Genomic DNA, 18,585 nt, shown 5'->3' on the forward strand with positions numbered 1-18,585 from the left:
CGGATCGGTACTCGGTATCGGCGAGTACACAAATTAAAATACTCGTACTCGTACTCGGTGTGAAAAAAATGGTATGTTATGAATCTTTATTTCGGCTTGTACAGAACAAGATGAAAAGGAAGAAAAAAAACAACATTTCTTTTGCCGAAAAGGTGTAGGCTGAAGCAGTAGCTTATAGTGCCTACCCTTTTTTCTTATGATCAGCAAAAATATGAGACATTAGCTTTTACTCAGTGGAAACAAACAATACATAAAGAAGAAAAAAATAAGTAAGACAAAATATAAAATTAACGTTTCACATCCTAGAATGTTTTTGATAGTATACTTTATAATTATAGTGTTTTATATTTATTTACAGTATTTTCTTTAAACAATTTCTTAAACTTGACGATAGAGGGACACATTTTTAGGTTGTTATTACAACTATTCCAAATTTCTCTAGCCTTATTTGATGTACATCTCTTTTTAATATTAGTTCTTGCTGTCATGACGACAGCAAACATGAGTTTCCCCCTCAGGTCATAGCGGGTTTCTTTTATCTGGAACAGGTCCTTAATGCAGTTTGGAAGCAGTTTCTGCTGGGCTTTAAAGGCAAATAAAACAGTTTTCTGCTCTACTATATCATGGAATTTTAACGTATTATATTTAATAAAAAGATTATTTGTTGGTTCATAATAGTCAGTTTTATTAATTATCCTTATCCTGTTCTGTAATAGAAAAATAGGGTTTGTATTTGTTTTATAGCTGTTACCCCATATCTCCACACAATAAGTCATGTATGGAACAATGAGTGAGTTATACATTAAAAACTGTGCTCTTTGACAGAAAAAATAATTTGTTTTATTTACTATTGCTAGGGTTTTAGACATTCTTGATTTTACACTATTTATGTGTGATTTCCAGCTAAGTTTATCATCGATTATTACCCCCAGGAACTTATTTTCATATACTCTTTCTATTTCCATACCACTAATTTTAATTGTTATATGATTTTTTTTTCTAGTGCCAAATATTATGAACTTAGTTTTAGTTAGGTTTAATGATAACTTATTGATATCAAACCATGCCTTCACATTTTTCAGTTCTCCATCAGCAGCTGTTCCAAATTCTTCCCTGAACAATAAAGGTTTGTATCATCAGCAAACAAGACATAATTTATTATTTTAGACACTTTACAAATATCATTTATATATAATATGAACAATTTAGGACCTAGCACTGAACCTTGTGGGACACCGAAGGTGACTCTTTCTAGTTCTGATTTATCATTATTTAACTCAACATATTGAAATCTGTCAGCAAGATAACTCTTTATCCATGAATTGGCAATCCCTCTGACACCATATCTCTCTAGTTTATTTAATAAAAGTGTATGATCTATGGTGTCAAATGCTTTCTTCAGGTCAATAAACACCCCCACTGTATATTCCCCTTTCTCAATAGTATCGGGACATCCCTATATATTAGTGTTATAAATGAAATTATATAATAATGCAATCGCTATGATATATCATTTTATAATATAATACAGTCAAAAATATATGAAATGAAGCAACATACAATAAGATAATACAATATGCTATATTACTGGGTACGCTAATATGATATAATAACATGTAATATAATATGGTATAATAGATTAATATAATATCATAAATTCTGTTATTTATTTTTTGTTATCCCTTATTACATGTTATAGTATAACATTCATTCATTTTCGATGTTCCATCCAGTTAATATTATAGATCCATGTATGCGCCAGGCGAGCAACTTCCATTGAAATGAACGGCGGCCATTTTCCTGTCTGCTATCCAGTTATTAATACATCCATGGTCTGCATCTCCGCAGACTTTTGGAAAGGGAATTACCCACAGTTCATTGCGTTGTGACATAAAAGGAGGTTACCAGGGAGAATGTAAACAAAACAGGGGGCGGAGGAAAATAATTAATGTGCGACTGCGAGACGAAAGAAGTTCACTTGTAAGTATACATACATAGCCCACTGGTGATTTAAATTCAGAAACTGTTGTCCCGTGATGATTTTTCAAACGGCCCTATTATTTCCTTTACAAACAGGGAGCGACCAACAAGCGGAGGGAAGAAAACCAAAAAAAGGACAAATGAAGTTTTGGATTTTCTCCAAGACTAAAGACAAGAAAAGAGGCTGAGGGAGCTGGATGAAAAGGAGGAGGAGAGGGAAAAGAAGAGGGATGACCATTTATCTAAGTTAATTCACATTTTTGGGAAGATGGTGGACAAAATGTAGTTTTCTTCATCATTTTTTTATTCATAATTTGAGGTTCAATTTATTTTGTTTTCATTTTATATTAGACAAATCCTGACTTCCGGCGGCGATGTGAAGGAGAGCAGACACGCGGAGAGGGAGCTCCCACCATCCAGTGTATAAAATTTAGTTTATGCTGATTTAAGTTACGATTTCTTCGGACATTTTGTCTTATAAGTGAATTATATTAATCTTGCGGTGATGCCAGGTCACGGCCGCCGTCTAACTCAGACTCAACTCAAACTCATACGCTCTTTCACAACTCCGGCCTCACAGCAACCATCGGCAGCAACAGGCCACATGGAGACTTCTGAGACGCCGCCGGCCGCTAGCATTGAAGCTACAGCTAGCACTAGCCTCCCTCCTGACCTGGATAAACTACGTTCGGTTCTGATCGAAGCAATGAAGGAAATGGCTGAAAATTTGATTGAGAAGGCTCTCTCCTCCATCAACAAATCTCTGGGAGAAGTCAAGACAACCATAACTGACCACGAACAACGTTTGGTTGACTTGGAAGAGGGCCTCACGGAATACTCTGGCCGAACAGTCGAGTTGGAACGGCTCTGCAAACAGCTCAAGAAGGAGAACGAATCTTTGGGTGAACGTCTGGAAAACTACGAGAATCGCGTAGATTCAATTTGAGAGTCACCAATATTTGTGAACGAGCTGAACAGAACGACCCAATCAAGTTTATGTCTAACTTTTTTGTGGAGGTGCTTGGTGCTGATGTATACGGAACTCCTCCTGTGTTGGACTTGGCGCACAGGATCGGTAAAGAACCCCGAGACGGACAACGGCCGAGAGTGATGATCGTATGTTTCCACTACTACCAGGACAAAGCTCGGGCTTTGCAGGCGGATCGGAGCCGGCTGGTTTGGCGAGATCGGAAGATTCTTTTCTATCCGGACTATGCTGCTGCTACAGCCAAACTTCGCGCTTCGTTCTCAAAAATAAAGTCCTTGCTGTTCGAGAAAAAGGTTCGGTTCCGGCTCGCCTTCCCTGCTACATTGAAAGTGGAGTTCGAGAACTCGACCCATATCTTTGAGACCCCCGAAGACGCCACGAAATTCTACAACCAGCGGATCGCCGGCCCGCCGGACCGGAACACCGGCATGAGACCTGATGACACTACGCCTCCGGATGACGGCGACGGTACCGAGTAAAGCCTGAGTGTGGGTAATTACCGCGCTGCAATTTGCACGTTCAGAACTGTCCCCGGGCTGCCTACCGCAGCTCTTACCATCTTTTTAATTTTTTAAATTTTTTTTTTCCTCCCATATAAGTATTTTATATTTTTCCAGAAAGTGACTCCTTATTTAAACCAACGTACTCTGGGTTGGGATTACTTTGCGGGCAGGATTGGATCCACGTTTGTTTTTGTTTTTTTTTTTTCCTTCCTCGTTCACGGCGAGTGGGGGGCGGGAGGGAGTGACGATATATAATGCCGTTTTTTTTTACTACCGTGGATTGACAGGTTAAATATATGTTAATGAGACATCATTGTGGACATTATTGAAGCCAAACGGTTAATGACAATCAACGGACCGTCGTCCTTTTTCTTTTTTCCTCTTTTTTTTTTCTTACCCCTGTCAATTCTGATGTCCGATATTTTCTTCTTCTTCCTTACCATATGGTTTTTCGGCTCTCCACTGCCCCCTATCGTACGCACATCGTCGTGCAGTGACCTGGTCATTGGTTTTGGAAAGGAGTGAACCAGAGCTCCTGATGTTTTTGGGATCAAAGGCCCCATCTGGTGGAGATTTTTTTTATTTAATTTTTTATTTTTTTTAAATTCCTTTCACTGTTGGTCACTCAGTGTTATAGTTATGCTGTTTCTCTTTTATAAGGAATTTATGAGGAACTGCTTTATCATTCTTAGTGGATCTTGGATACATATTGTATGGACTGGATGAATTTATACACATAATATTTTTGTTTATCTTTTTTTTTTTTTTTTTTCCTACTGCATTTTTAATAATGGAACTCTTTATGGTGGTATGCTAGGGAACAGGACACATTTTAGTTTACTTTTTATTTACTTTTCATGATGTAACTGACTTTCAATGCAAGATTTGGATGTCTTTGATTTTTTTTTTTTCAGCTGTGGTGGGAGTCACCCACAGCACGATTAGGATAGGTTATGGTTAATGATGGCGACGACTGGAAGCGTTTTGGATGTTTTCCCGCTGACTTTTTCTTTCGCGGAAGAAGACTTAGGGACTAGGGGGAAATGGTTATCATCTGCAATTGAAATTGTGTGTGTTTTGTTTTTCTTTTTTATTGTTTTGTATGGGTTATCTGAGATATACATTACCACCCAAAGTTGAAGCAAATATGTTATACAATGTTATTTACTACGACATAGGAGTGGGTCGTATTAATAGTCCTCCAGACTTTGAACAACCTCAATTTAGTAATGGGTAGCTACTCTGACCTAAGATTTGTATCGTGGAATGTGAAAGGACTGAATGGTCCAATCAAAAGGTCCAAGGTTTTCTCACAGCTAAAGAAGTTGAAATCAGACGTTGTTTTTTTACAAGAAACTCACCTTCGCCTCTCAGATCACGCTAGACTGAACAGTAGCTGGGTGGGTCAATACTTTCATTCAAGTTTGGACAGCAGAACAAGAGGGGTAGCCATTTTACTGAATAAAAGAGTTAATTTCACGGTTTCTACTACTAAGGTTGACACTGGCGGCAGATATGTCATTGTAACGGGTACTCTTTGTCAAATACCGGTGGTATTGGTGAATGTATATGCTCCCAACTGGGATGATGTTAGGTTTATCAACAACCTCCTTTCATCCATTCCTAATTTGGACACTCATCGTCTTATTCTTGGTGGGGATCTTAACACTGTGATATGCCCTTTACTAGATAAATCAAACCCCAGAAACAAACAGCAGTCTGCCATGGCTAGAGCCCTTGACATATTCATGAAGGAGAATGGGTGTGCTGATCCGTGGAGGAATAGAAACCCTCAGGGTAGGACATACTCCTTTTTCAGCAATTTACATAAAACTTTCACTCGCATTGACAGTTTTTTCATTGATAAGTTCTTCCTACCGGCCGTTAATTCTTGTGATTATACAGCCATAGTTATTTCGGACCATGCAGCAGTACTACTTGATATTAATTTTTCAGCATGCCAGAAGGAGAGGCCGCTTTGGCGCCTTAACTCACTGCTCCTGTCTGAGAAGAAATTTTGTTATTATATTTCTGATTCAATTGACCAGTTTATTGCTACAAATAAAACTGGAGACACCTCTGCTTCTCTTCTATGGGAGTCGCTAAAAGCATTCCTTAGGGGACAGATAATTTCATATTCAGCATCCTTAAAAAGAAATACACAACGTAAATTTGATAACTTGTGCAAGGACATCGCTGATTTAGATCGTCTCATTGCATTGAACCCTGATCCGGCTTTGTGTAAAAGTAGACTAGACCTTCAAAATAAAGTTAATTTGCTAACTACAACGACAGCTGAGAAACTATTACTCAAGTCAAGGGGGATGTATTATGAATATGGCGATAAGTCTAGCCGTCTCTTGGCGCATCAGTTGAGGCGACAAGCTGCTACACGACTTATTCCAGAGGTTAATGACAATCACAACGTTTTGCAAACCACTCCTTCTGGGGTTAATCAGGCATTCGCCTCTTTCTACTCTTCACTGTATACGTCCGAATCCCCAGCTGACACATCTGGTATGACCGCCTTTCTTTCAAATCTTAATTTCCCTAAGCTTGATTTGACCGCAGCAACAAAATTGGACGAACCATTAGGGCTAACTGAATTAGTAGATTCCATTAAATCAATGCAAAGTAATAAATCTCCAGGCCCTGACGGCTTTCCTACTGAATTTTATAAAGTCTTTAATGGGAAACTTGCCCCCTTACTACTTGATATGTACAATGAATCCCTGACTAACGGTTCTCTCCCCCCCACTCTAACACAGGCGACTATTTCTGTTATTCATAAAAAAGGTAGAGACCCGGTCAATTGTGGATCCTATAGGCCTATATCTCTGCTGAATGTTGACAGCAAGATAATGGCAAAAACACTTTCTGCCAGATTAGAACAGTTTCTGCCGAGTATCATTTCAGAGGAGCAGTCTGGTTTTATTCGAAACCGCCATTCATTCTCGAATATCAGAAAGTTAATGAATATTATATACTCCCCATCCTCTCCGAATACCCCCGAAGCGGCCATCTCTATGGATTCTGAAAAGGCTTTTGATAGAGTCGAATTTGGCTATTTGTTAGCGGTACTTAAGGAATTTGGTTTTGGAGAGACTTTCATCTCATGGGTCCAGCTGTTATACACCAACCCTAGGGCGAGTGTTTGTACTAATGATCTGAGGTCGGAGTATTTCCCTTTGACGAGAGGTACGAGACAGGGTTGCCCACTATCCCCTCTTTTATTTGCTATTTCCATCGAACCTTTATCTATTGCTTTGAGAACATCACAGCTCCTTCGTGGTATAGTGCGGGAGGGTATAGAATTCAGGGTGTCTCTGTACGCTGATGACCTGTTGTTATATTTATCTGACCCGATTTCTGCTATCCCTCATGTTCTTTCTATTCTTAAGGATTTTGGTCAATTTTCTGGATTCAAACTGAACTATCAAAAGAGTGAATTCTATCCAATTAATGACAGTGCTAAACGTATTGCGCAGTCAAAACTGCCATTTCATATCTCGACCTCAGGATTCAAATACTTAGGTGTACGGGTTACCGATTCATTCTCCTCCCTCTTTTCAGCTAATTTCAAGCCTTTGCTGGAGCAAATTAAATCAGACCTCCAAAAATGGGATAGTCTGCCTCTGTCTTTGACAGGTAAAATCCAATCTGTCAAAATGACCATACTCCCAAAGTTCTCTTACCTTTTTCAATGTATTCCGTTATTTTTACCTAAATCCTTTTTTAAGTCTTTAGATCAGATGATTTCATCATTTATATGGGGTGGTAAACGGCCCAGAATTAAAAATTCTGTCTTACAGAGGAGCCGTGACGAAGGGGGTCTAGCTCTACCTAATTTTACTTACTATTATTGGTCAGCCAACGTTCAGAAAATGGCTTTCTGGTTTCATTCTCCTCAGACTGACTGGTGTGTGCTAGAATTTAAATCATGCCGCCCGATCTCTCTCCCTGCGATACTTTACTCTAAATTACCCCTTTCACCAACTAAATTTACCCAACATTCGGTTGTGATTGCTTCCATTAAGATTTGGTCACAGTTACGCTCCCACTTTAAATTTATAGATGGCTCCATAAATTGTTCTATACTTGGCAATCATTTATTTCTTCCCTCTATATCAGACCCTGTGTTCGAACAATGGAAGGGTAAGGGTCTTATCAAATTTTCAGATCTTTATGAGAAGAATGTATTTTGTAGTTTCGATAAGATCCGTGCGAAATATGATCTACCCCATAATGATCTCTTTCGATATTTTCAAATTAGAGATTTTGTTGTAAAGCAATTTCCCTCCTATTCCTGAAAAACCGGCAGATAGACCATGGGACAACCTTCTAATATTGCATCCTGGACAAAAAGGCCACATTTCTGTAACATATCGATCTCAAATGAGACTGAATGAGCACCCTGTGATGAAAAGTAGAGATAGATGGGAGGCAGAGTTGGGCGAGACTTTTCTGGACGAATGGTGGGATGGAGCTATTGATAGGATCAATACATCAACGTCGTGCGCTAGGCTAGGCCTTATCCAATTCAAAATCTTTCATAGACTTCACTATTGCAAATCTAAACTATCAACGATATATCCCGAAGTTGAAGATAAATGTGATAGGTGTGCCCTCTCTCCGGCTAATCACACTCATATGTTTTGGTCTTGCCCCAAGCTAGTAGGTTATTGGACTAATATATTCAAGATTTTGTCTGATGTATTTGATATTGGTTTGGAGCCATCACCCCAGATAGCCATTTTTGGAATACCACCGGAGTTTGGACTTTCGACTGCAAAACAGTCTAGAATGGTAGCATTTACCACACTGATAGCAAGACGAAGAATATTGTTGGGGTGGAAATCCCCAAAGCCTCCTTCTACTACCTTATGGCTCAAAGATGTTATGGATTTCTTAAAATTGGAAAAAATAAAGTTTACAATTAGAGGTTCATTAGAAAGGTTCTTCTCGAGCTGGCAACCATTTATTACCTATTTTGAAAATTTGAGGGTACTTCCAAAGGACTGAGCTGATGTCTTTGTTTCTTGTTGTTTGTTGTTTCTTATTTTTCTATCCCTAAAAACAGTAACAGCCCAATAACATTGGTATATAACTCTGGAGTGTTTACTAGTATAACTTGTGAATACTACTGTAATTGCTAATTATTGGTCTCTAGATAACCCATCTCGGTTTCGTTCTCACTTTATTTTCTTATTTAAGTTTACAGTCATTGCACTACTACTACTTTTATGTCACTGTATTAGTATTTTTTTATTTTTATTTATTTACTATTTTTTTTTAAATTTTATTGTTATTATTTGTTTTATTTTTTGTTTATTTTTATTTATTTTTTGCTATTCCCAAAGGAAATTTAATGATGATAACCATTGGGGGAGGGATGGGGAGAGGGAGAAAAAAAAAGATTGTACTGTATTGTGGAAACAATCTGCCAATAAAAACATATTTAAAAAAAAAAAAATATTAGACAAATCCTCAGTTGACCTGGGGTCCGTTTCACAAAGCAGGTTCAACAAACTCTGAGTCTAATCCTGAACTCTTAGTTGATCTACTCTGAGATCGGAAACTCTGAGTTTTCGGTTCCAGAACAGCGGATTTGAGGTAATTTACTCAACTCTAAGTAGTTTCACCTGGAGTTAAGCGCGTGCGTGAGGGAAATAAAAAGCCATCATCAGTAGAGCCCTGATACAAGGATTCACCATGGCAACCGGCGACAACAAAAGAGCGACATACTTTTTATTTTTTTTATTTTAAACTTTATTTATCATTTCAATTTACAAAATCCCTTTGAGGAAACGTTAGTTTGCATCTGAAGATCCACATACTTCACGCCGTGTCCTTTTTCACCCGAATGGAATTAGAGATTTTAATGCGCGCATACAGCGAATTTGAACATGTTTTTCGAAAAAAGAGTAACACCGCAGCACAGAATAATATAAAATTAATTTAACAGATCTCCACATCATTCACCTGCAATCCTGTGGAACCCCTTGATGGCTTGGACAGGTTTATGTAGGCTTGCCACCCGTCCCTTGAAATACGGAATTGTTCCGTAATTGAGGATTAAAAGTTGCGTTCCGTATTGAACCAATACAGACACATATTATGCCAGGGTTCTCCAACCCTGGTCCTGGAGAGCACCTATCCAGCATGTTTTAGATCTTTCCCTGCTTCAGCACACCATGATACAAGGAGCTGTGTCAGCAACAGAACTGTCCGGGCCTTGATGACAAGTTAATGACGACCAGTGATTAGAATCAGGTGTGTTCATGCAGGGAGAAACCTAAAACATGCTGGATAGGTGGATCCAGGACCGGAGTTGGAGACCCATGTATTATGCTCTTATTTATTCATGTAATAATATACAGGTGGAGGTCTGAACATTTGAATATATTGCAAAACTTCATTCGTAGTAAATTCAACTTAATGTGAAACAAATATTATTTCCCACTACATGCAAAGTGAGATATTTCAAGCCTTTATTTGTTAGAATTTTGATGATTAGCCTATGGCTCACAGTTTATGAAAACCCCAAATAAAAAATCTCAAAAAATTTGAATATATTATGAAATCATTACCCCTCCTTGAACCGCCACCTTACTCTGGTGGAGGGGTTTGTGTGCCCGAGTGATCCTAGGAGCTGGACAGTGGGGACATGGAATGTCACCTCGCTGGGGGGGAAGGAGCCGGAGCTTGTGCGTGAGGTTGAGAGATACCGGCTAGAGATAGTCGGGCTCACCTCCACACATAGCTTGGGCTCTGGAACCCAGCTCCTTGAAAGGGGCTGGACCCTCCACTACTCTGGAGTTGCCCAGGGTGAGAGGCGGCGGGCTGGTGTGGGCTTGGTTATAGCCCCCCAGCTCAGCCGCCATGTGTTGGAGTTCACCCCGGTGAACGAGAGGGTCGCTTCCCTGCGCCTTCGGGTCGGGGAAAGGTCTCTCACTGTTGTTTGTGCCTACGGGCCAAACAGCAGTGCGGAGTACCCGGCCTTCTTGGGGTCCCTGGGAGGAGTACTTGATAGTGCTCCAACTGGGGACTCCATTGTTCTACTGGGGGACTTCAACGCTCACGTGGGCAATGACAGTGATACCTGGAGAGGCGTGATTGGGAGGAACGGCCTCCCCGATCTGAACCCGAGCGGTGTTTTGTTGTTGGACTTCTGTGCTAGTCACAGTTTGTCCATAACGAACACCATGTTCAGGCATAAGGGTGTCCATCGGTGCACGTGGCACCAGGACACCCTAGGCCGGAGGTCAATGATCGACTTTGTTGTCGTTTCATCTGACCTTCGGCCGCATGTCTTGGACACTCGGGTGAAGAGAGGGGCTGAGCTGTCAACTGATCACCACCTGGTGGTGAGTTGGATGCGCTGGCGGAGGAGGAGGTTGGACAGACCGGGCAGACCCAAACGGATTGTGAGGGTCTGTTGGGAACGTCTGGCCGAGCCCTCTGTCAGGGACATCTTCAACTCCCACCTCCGGGAGAGCTTCTCTCAGATCCCGGGGGAGGCGGGGGACATTGAGTCCGAGTGGACCATGTTCTCTGCCTCCATTGTCGACGCGGCGGCTAGAAGTTGTGGTCGCAAGGTCTCCGGTGCCTGTCGTGGCGGCAATCCTAGAACCCGGTGGTGGACACCGGAAGTACAGGATGCCGTCAGACTGAAGAAGGAGTCCTACCGGGCTATGTTGGCCGGTGGGACTCCTGACGCAGTAGATAGGTACCGGCAGGCCAAGTGAGCCGCGGCTCGGGCGGTCCTGGAGGCAAAAACCTGTGTCTGGGAGGAGTTCGGGGAGGCCATGGAGGAAGACTTTCGGTCGGCCTCAAGGAAATTCTGGAGGACCGTTCGGCGCCTCAGAAGGGGGAAGCAGTACTCTGCCGGCACCGTTTATGGTGCGGGTGGGGAGCTGTTGACTTCGACTGGGGACATCGTCGGACGGTGGAAGGAATACTTCGAGGATCTCCTCAACCCGACTGACATGCCTTCCACTGAGGAAGCAGAGAGTGTGGACTCTGGGGCGTGCTCATCCATCACCCAAGCCGAGGTCACTGAGGTAGTTCGTAAGCTCCTCAGTGGCAGGGCACCGGGGGTGGATGAGATTCGCCCTGAGTACCTCAAGTCTCTGGATGTCGTAGGGCTGTCTTGGTTGACACGCCTCTGCGACATCCCATGGAGGAAGGGGACAGTTCCGCTGGAGTGGCAAACCGGGGTGGTGGTCCCTCTGTTTAAAAAGGGGGACCGGAGAGTGTGTTCCAACTACAGGGGGATCACACTTCTCAGCCTCCCCGGGAAAGTCTACTCCAGGGTACCGGAGAGGAGATTACGGCCGATAGTTGAACCTCGGATTCAGGAGGAACAATGCGGTTTTCGTCCCGGTCGCGGAACACTGGACCAGCTCTATACCCTCCGCAGGGTGCTCGAGGGTGCATGGGAATTTGCCCAACCAGTCTACATGTGCTTTGTGGATCTGGAGAAGGCATTTGACCGTGTCCCTCGTGCCGTCCTGTGGGGGGTGCTCAGTGAGTATGGAGTCCGGGGCCCTCTATTAAGGGCTGTCCGGTCTCTGTATGATCGGAGTAGGAGTCTGGTTCGCATTGCCGGCAGTAAGTCAGACTTGTTCCCGGTGCATGTTGGACTCCGGCAGGGCTGCCCTTTGTCACCGGTCCTGTTCATAATTTTTATGGACAGGATTTCTAGGCGCAGCCAGGGGCCGGAGGGGTTCCGGTTTGGGAACCTCAGGATTTCATCTCTGCTTTTTGCGGATGATGTTGTCCTGTTGGCTTCATCGGACCGGGACCTTCAGCATGCGCTGGGGCGGTTTGCGGCCGAGTGCGACGCGGCAGGGATGAGAATCAGCACCTCCAAGACCGAGGCCATGGTTCTCCACCGGGAAAGGGTGGCGTGCCTTCTCCGGGTGGGTGGAGAAGTCCTGCCTCAGGTGGAGGAGTTCAAGTATCTCGGGATCTTGTTCACGAGTGAGGGAACGATGGAGCGGGAGATTGACAGACGGATCGGTGCAGCGTCCGCAGTTATGCGGTCAATGTACTGGACCGTCGTGGTGAAGAAGGAGCTGAGTCGAAAGGCGAAGCTCTCGATTTACCGGTCAATCTACGCACCTACCCTCACCTATGGTCATGAACTTTGGGTAGTGACCGAAAGGACAAGATCGCGGATACAAGCGGCCGAGATGAGTTTCCTCCGCAGGGTGGCTGGACGCTCCCTTAGAGATAGGGTGAGGAGTTCGGTCACCCGGGAGGAGTTTGGAGTCGAGCAGCTGCTCCTTCACATTGAGAGGAGTCAGCTGAGGTGGCTTGGGCATCTGTACCGGATGCCTCCTGGACGCCTCCCTAGGGAGGTGTTCCAGGCAGACCCGGGACACGCTGGAGAGACTATGTCTCTCGGCTGGCCTGGGAACGCCTCGGACTCCCCCCGGAGGAGCTGGAGGAAGTGTCTGGGGTGAAGGAAGTCTGGGCATCTCTGCTGAGGCTGCTGCCCCCGCGACCCGGGAACGGATAAAGCGGCGGACGATGGATGGATGGACAATGGATGAAATCATTAAACAATTCAATCATCAAAATTATAACAAATAAAGGATTAACATATATTGCTTTGCCTGTAATGAGACTATGTATAATGTACATGTAGTACGTGGTCTGATAACCATCTCCCGAAAAATATTTAATTCTCTGCGCATTAATTCTGCACCTTCATCAATTGTGTCTTCATCAAAAGGACATGCCGTGTTCGTGACAATGGACTTCAAATATATTGTAATAAATGTTTCAGGCGGTCCCTTTAAATACAAATGAGGCAGAGGAAGAAGGTGTTACCAATAACAATCTTTATTTAGAACATTTCATTAAGCAGCCTGCTTCAGAACCTGTAAAGGAGCCGGGATAAGTCAGCGGAGTCTCCAAGGGCAGGACTACCCCACTGATTACTGTTCATGCACGTGAATTGGGGAAGAACCAAACACTGGCAACCACTACACACCACTGAGGCACAGCAACAACACAACACTTAAAGTCCTAAGACCAGCTCTCACAACAAGCTAGGACACTGCAAACCCCCCAGGTATCACAAGGGTAAGCAGAGGGCAGCAGCCAACCTTCAAACTCCTCCTGTTCTCCCTGATTCCCCCCAAACAGGATTCCCCACTGGCTGTGGCTAAAAACGCTTAAGATCACTCAACCATTCACTACTCAGACACACACAATTAATATAGGGAATTTAAAAGACTTAGCTTCCCAGAGGCTCGACACCCTCCCCCAGGGTCTGAGCTTAGCGCTGGTCTGGCACAAAGAAGTCTGTCTCGTTCACCAGCCCAGTGCAGCGAGGTCTCCGATTGTGGCCGGAAAACCTCTTCCACAGCTGGAGAGGGGATAATGGCTCCTAGATGGACCCCGCTAACTCACTTCTAGCCCTGCCTGCGCAGCAGCCTTGCCCTACAGCCCCACTGACTGTCTTCGCCGCCGGGGGCCCTAACCAGCTGCGATCGGCACCCTCCCCGCAGGATTAATTGAGCCAAAAACAGTTCGCTTGGCTGGGCTAAGCCCAATAGCAATCACCAAGCTCCTCTCCAGTCACACTGTTCCATACTGACTGAGCTCTTTTAAAGGCTCACCTCTTGCAGCTCACCTCTTGCCACACAGGTGCTGCCACTCAGGCAATCAGTGCTCTGCAGCAGCACTACTGCTCCTCTCCTCCCCATAAACCCACTAAACTTCACTACAATATATACTGACTCTGTTTTTAATGACAGACGGCAGAACTTCGCCAAAACTCGCCTTCTGACTGAATGAATGAGGAAATCAAATGTGCGTGTGTCTCTGAAAGAGGCGGAGATGCAGAGAATCTCCAGGTTTCACGATATAAACCTGGTCCCGACCAGGTTAGATTCAGAGCGTCTGTTACTACGGTAACTGACCGAGAGCTTAAGTTACCTCTCTTTGTGAAACAGGCTAGAGTTACTTCTCTTTCTCTGGTTTGAGTTACCTCCCTTTGTGAAACGGAAAACTCAGAGTTTCCCTCATTTCAGGGTTAACAGACTCCGAGTTTTCACTAAACCTGCTTTGTGAAACGGACCCCAGGGGCCTGTATTACGAAGCAAGTTCAACATACCCAGGCTATCTTTTCCTTATCCAGATTCACTAACCCGGACAATTGCAATCACGCTAAGCGGTCACACGACGGTGGTTATCAACTCGGTATATCAACCCAGGTTTCTCCAATCTGGATATGAGCGCGTGCACATAAAAGGGGCGGTGTTTTCAGCGCATGACCAATCGCAAGCATGGAGAAGTCCGCTGTCAGAGCCGCTTATTTCAGTAGCGAAGAGCAAACAATAATTTTACGGAAATATGATGAGTATAGGCATATAATACAGGCAAAAAGCAACACAGTTGCAGCTGCAAAATGCAGGAAAGACAGCTGGCAAAAGATCGCTGACTGTATAAATGCGTAAGTTCATAGGGATATAAACATCACTGCCCCATCATTAGGGCATAAGTAGATCTGACTATAATTACAGTTGTCTATTCTTGTGTTGCTTAGATGTATTCGTATGGCGTGTATGACAATTGTAGCCTCATCCCTTCAGCTGCAACCCCAGCGGAGTGAAACGCACATGGGAGCAAATAAAAAATACATATAAAAACATAATTCAAAGCGGTAAGTAGGCTCACTTTCATATCTTAGAAGTACAACAAGTACAAGGCTTTAGTGTTTCTATCACTCTCTGTTTTAGGATGATATTAGTATACAAAAGCACAATGAAATAGCATTGACATTACTTGCAGCAAACAGAAAAAAAAATGACAAGAAGAAGATCGGAGGGATCCTCTCACGATCCGCACACCGAGCTCCACTGGATTCTCTTCGAAAGGGCATGCCATTTTCCAAGAGAGCTGATTGGTCAGTGGGCGGTGCTTTTATACCCGGCGATCTGTATCTCGAACATAACCTGCTCCGGAGCAGGTTAGCTGTTCAGCATAAGTTACCATGGCGATGTACCCCGGTAAGAAGTGAACCACCGTCGTAGTCCTGAAAACCCAGGGTTAAACCTGAAGTTACCTCGCTAACCCCAAATCCCGCTTCGTAGTACAGGCCCCTGGTGTTGAATAAACAAGACTTGGTTTTCTTTCATCTGAGTACAGTGTTTGAATTAAGATTTCCTTTGTTAACAGAAATGCATACATGTAAATACTAGCAAGATAGTTTTAGATCCAACACAAACAAGTCAGGCAGTAATTTGGTTATTCATTTATTTATAACCACAAAATTTAAACAATTTCAGTGAGTTGAACAAAAACGTTGCAGTAAATAGTGATAATATAACTGAAATATTTTGCTCAGGTTACCATCAATTTATACGCTCTCTTACAAAAATGAAATTACTCGGCGATTGAGCCTGGCATACTGGATGTGCTGGTATGGGTAGATTGAAAGAAATACGCTACATTAACAAGGAAATTCATATTGTACTGTGCGCATATTTAAATTGTGTTCTTTGTTGAATTTTATGCTCCTTTATATAGGCTACCACTTTGTTTTCAAACATCCGTAAGATGATCATTCCTAAACTTATAATACCGGTACGTAACATTTTGATCTGACTAGGAATTTTGTAAATTGAAATGTTAAATAAAGTTTATAAAAAAAGGAAAAAAACTAAACATTTTGATCTGACGTGTCTCCGGTTTCTGTGCTGTCCCATTCCTATTTCTACCATTTGGAGCCCTCACACCCTCTCACACTTGATCACGTGACGCTGACGTCACTGAAAGTATGTGAGGGTTCAGGGCTGGAGGGTTTAGGGTGGAGATTGGGATTCAGCAATATACGTATACATAAACATATATATGTATTATATATGTATATATACATATATGTATACATATATGTATGTACTGTATATATGTATATATACATATATGTATACATATATACGTATATATGTCTATGTACATACAGTATATGTCTCAAAACTAACCATAGCGGTCTAGAAAGTGAGGATAAAACCTTAACCAGTCCAGTCACCTTTCTGAAAAAGAATATTGTAATAAATAAACAATCCATCAGAAGTAACATAGATATGATAATATTCATTTTATTGGTTTTGCCGTTATTATAACTCCACAAGTTATTTCTTTCACATCACTTTCATTTCAATGTTTAAGTTAAAATCAAAATCACATGCTCTTCTGTACATTCATAACATACATTGGAATGGAACTATAGAAACAATTTAAATATTAGTTAGAAGTCAACAATTAAAAGTTCAGTTTCTCACTTCTTAGTATGTGACATAGTAAAATGACAAAATTTTTGTGTTTACGACAGGTACAATGCAATAGTCAAGACACTAACAGATATGTTGTGCACTCATACATTAAATATGTTTGTGTGGGGGGGGCAACTCTTCTTCAAAGATTTCCTGTGTGCAGGCGGGGTTTTTTCAATCTAATTACAGCACACAATCTTCAGAATACAAGATATCTGATATATTGGATGTTGAAAGGTGAAAAAATGATTTTGAAAAAAGTGCAGCCACGGAGGAGGTTGTTCATCTGAGCCCTGCCGCCAGTTTCTCCATTGCAGCTTTCCGCTCCTCTGCTTTCTGCTGTGAACGTCGTAAAACATTCCTCAGCTCCTGGAGGTGGTCTAGTGTGCCCACCAGCTCACCTTTCACCGTTTTCATCTGGCTCTCCAGCATCTGTGTGTGATGGAGGGAGTTTCTCCTGTATCGCCTGCTGGATCGCACCTTCTCCTCCAGGTCTTCCACTATAAAAGCAACCAATAAGAAATCAATAGATACGTATCACACACCTCACACACCAACAACAATTTAGGAACGAAATATGGAATAAGAAGGTTCTATTGTAATACAGACCCATATTCTCCTGGTAGCCCAAGCTATCTGGAGTAGATTCCATCTTTTTGTCCAACATGTTCTTGGTTTGTTGTAACATTTTCTCCATCTTGACAAGTTCAGCAGCTTTAGTGTCGCTATCCCGACGAATTTTCAGCAACTCCTGTTCCCTCTGGGTCAGCTCACCATGACACTTACTCATATTAGCGCTCTTCAATCTGTAAATCTGAACAGCACAACTTGAAGCTCAACACCAGGATGACTTGTTGCAGTTGAGTTCAACAGCCAGTAGCTTTTGTGAACACAAGGCAGACTGATGTTACATCTAAGAATAATTCCATCATTTAACAATGCTCAATGCTTGAAGCCACTGAGCAGCACAAACCTCTCTTTCTACTACAGAAGAACATGAATGATTGGTTTGTTTTGTGTTTCAGTTGTACTGCTGATATTTGGCTTTTTATAGCCCATAACCTCAGCACATGCCTGGAAGTCATCTGAACACAGCCTCCTCTAAGTATGCACCATGACAATTAGATGGTCATAAGACTTGCCATGCAAAGCCCTTAAAGTCACACTCCAGATGCTAATTTTCAGGGCTGGTCTGTGTAAGACCCGGATGCAAGAGATGGAGGTGGCATGAGTTCCAAAAAAATATGATTTATTAAACAAAGAAACGCTGCAGAGCAGTAAGCCGCACTTTTTCACGTATCCTGGTTGAATTAAGCCATGTGTCAGTTTCACAAAAGCAGTAGCACATAAGTTACCATGGCGATATATCCTGTGTAGCTAGCCTGCTCCATGCCAGGCTACAGAGGTGTCAAGTAACGAAGTACAAATACTTCATTACCTTACTTAAAGGAGCATGAGGCAGGATTGAGGCAGGATTTATGAAAAAAATTTGTATACGTTTTAAGTTTTCTAGTAATAATGTCAGATGAAGCGTTCCAAACCAAAAAGAATGAGCCCTCTAGCGTATCTCTCCGTTGCCTTGAACAGGATGTGTGCTGCAAAATGTGCTGCAATTCCGGGCCGGAATTTCCCGTGCTGGGCTGCGGATGTGACGTCACATGACGCTGCATGCGCGTTCTCCCCGTTCTCCCGTGCTGGCTTCGCTGTTGGCTGCAGTACCCCCGACGGCCGTCGTGGTGAAAGGTGGCGCTAGAGAGTCTCATTTCTTAAAAGGAGCCTCATGCTCCTTTAAGTAGAAATTTTGGTTATCTATACTTCACTG

General features: G+C 42.8%; 1 protein-coding gene across 1 annotated transcript; it reads right to left on the reverse strand.

Moving 5' to 3' along the window:
• Positions 1–16,819: 16,819 nt before the first annotated feature.
• Positions 16,820–17,576, reverse strand: si:ch73-389b16.1 (uncharacterized). Its single transcript, XM_061736958.1, has 2 exons — positions 17,373–17,576; positions 16,820–17,263 (listed from the first exon to the last, which is right to left on the reverse strand). Exons 1-2 carry the CDS (start codon positions 17,551–17,553, stop codon positions 17,046–17,048), a joined length of 399 nt encoding a protein of 132 aa, XP_061592942.1. The 5' UTR covers positions 17,554–17,576; the 3' UTR covers positions 16,820–17,045.
• Between the last annotated feature and the right edge of the window lie 1,009 nt (positions 17,577–18,585).

The sequence above is a fragment of the Cololabis saira genome, chromosome 13 (genome assembly GCF_033807715.1).
Source record: "Cololabis saira isolate AMF1-May2022 chromosome 13, fColSai1.1, whole genome shotgun sequence".
In the NCBI taxonomy this organism is placed as follows: Eukaryota; Metazoa; Chordata; class Actinopteri; order Beloniformes; family Belonidae; genus Cololabis; species Cololabis saira.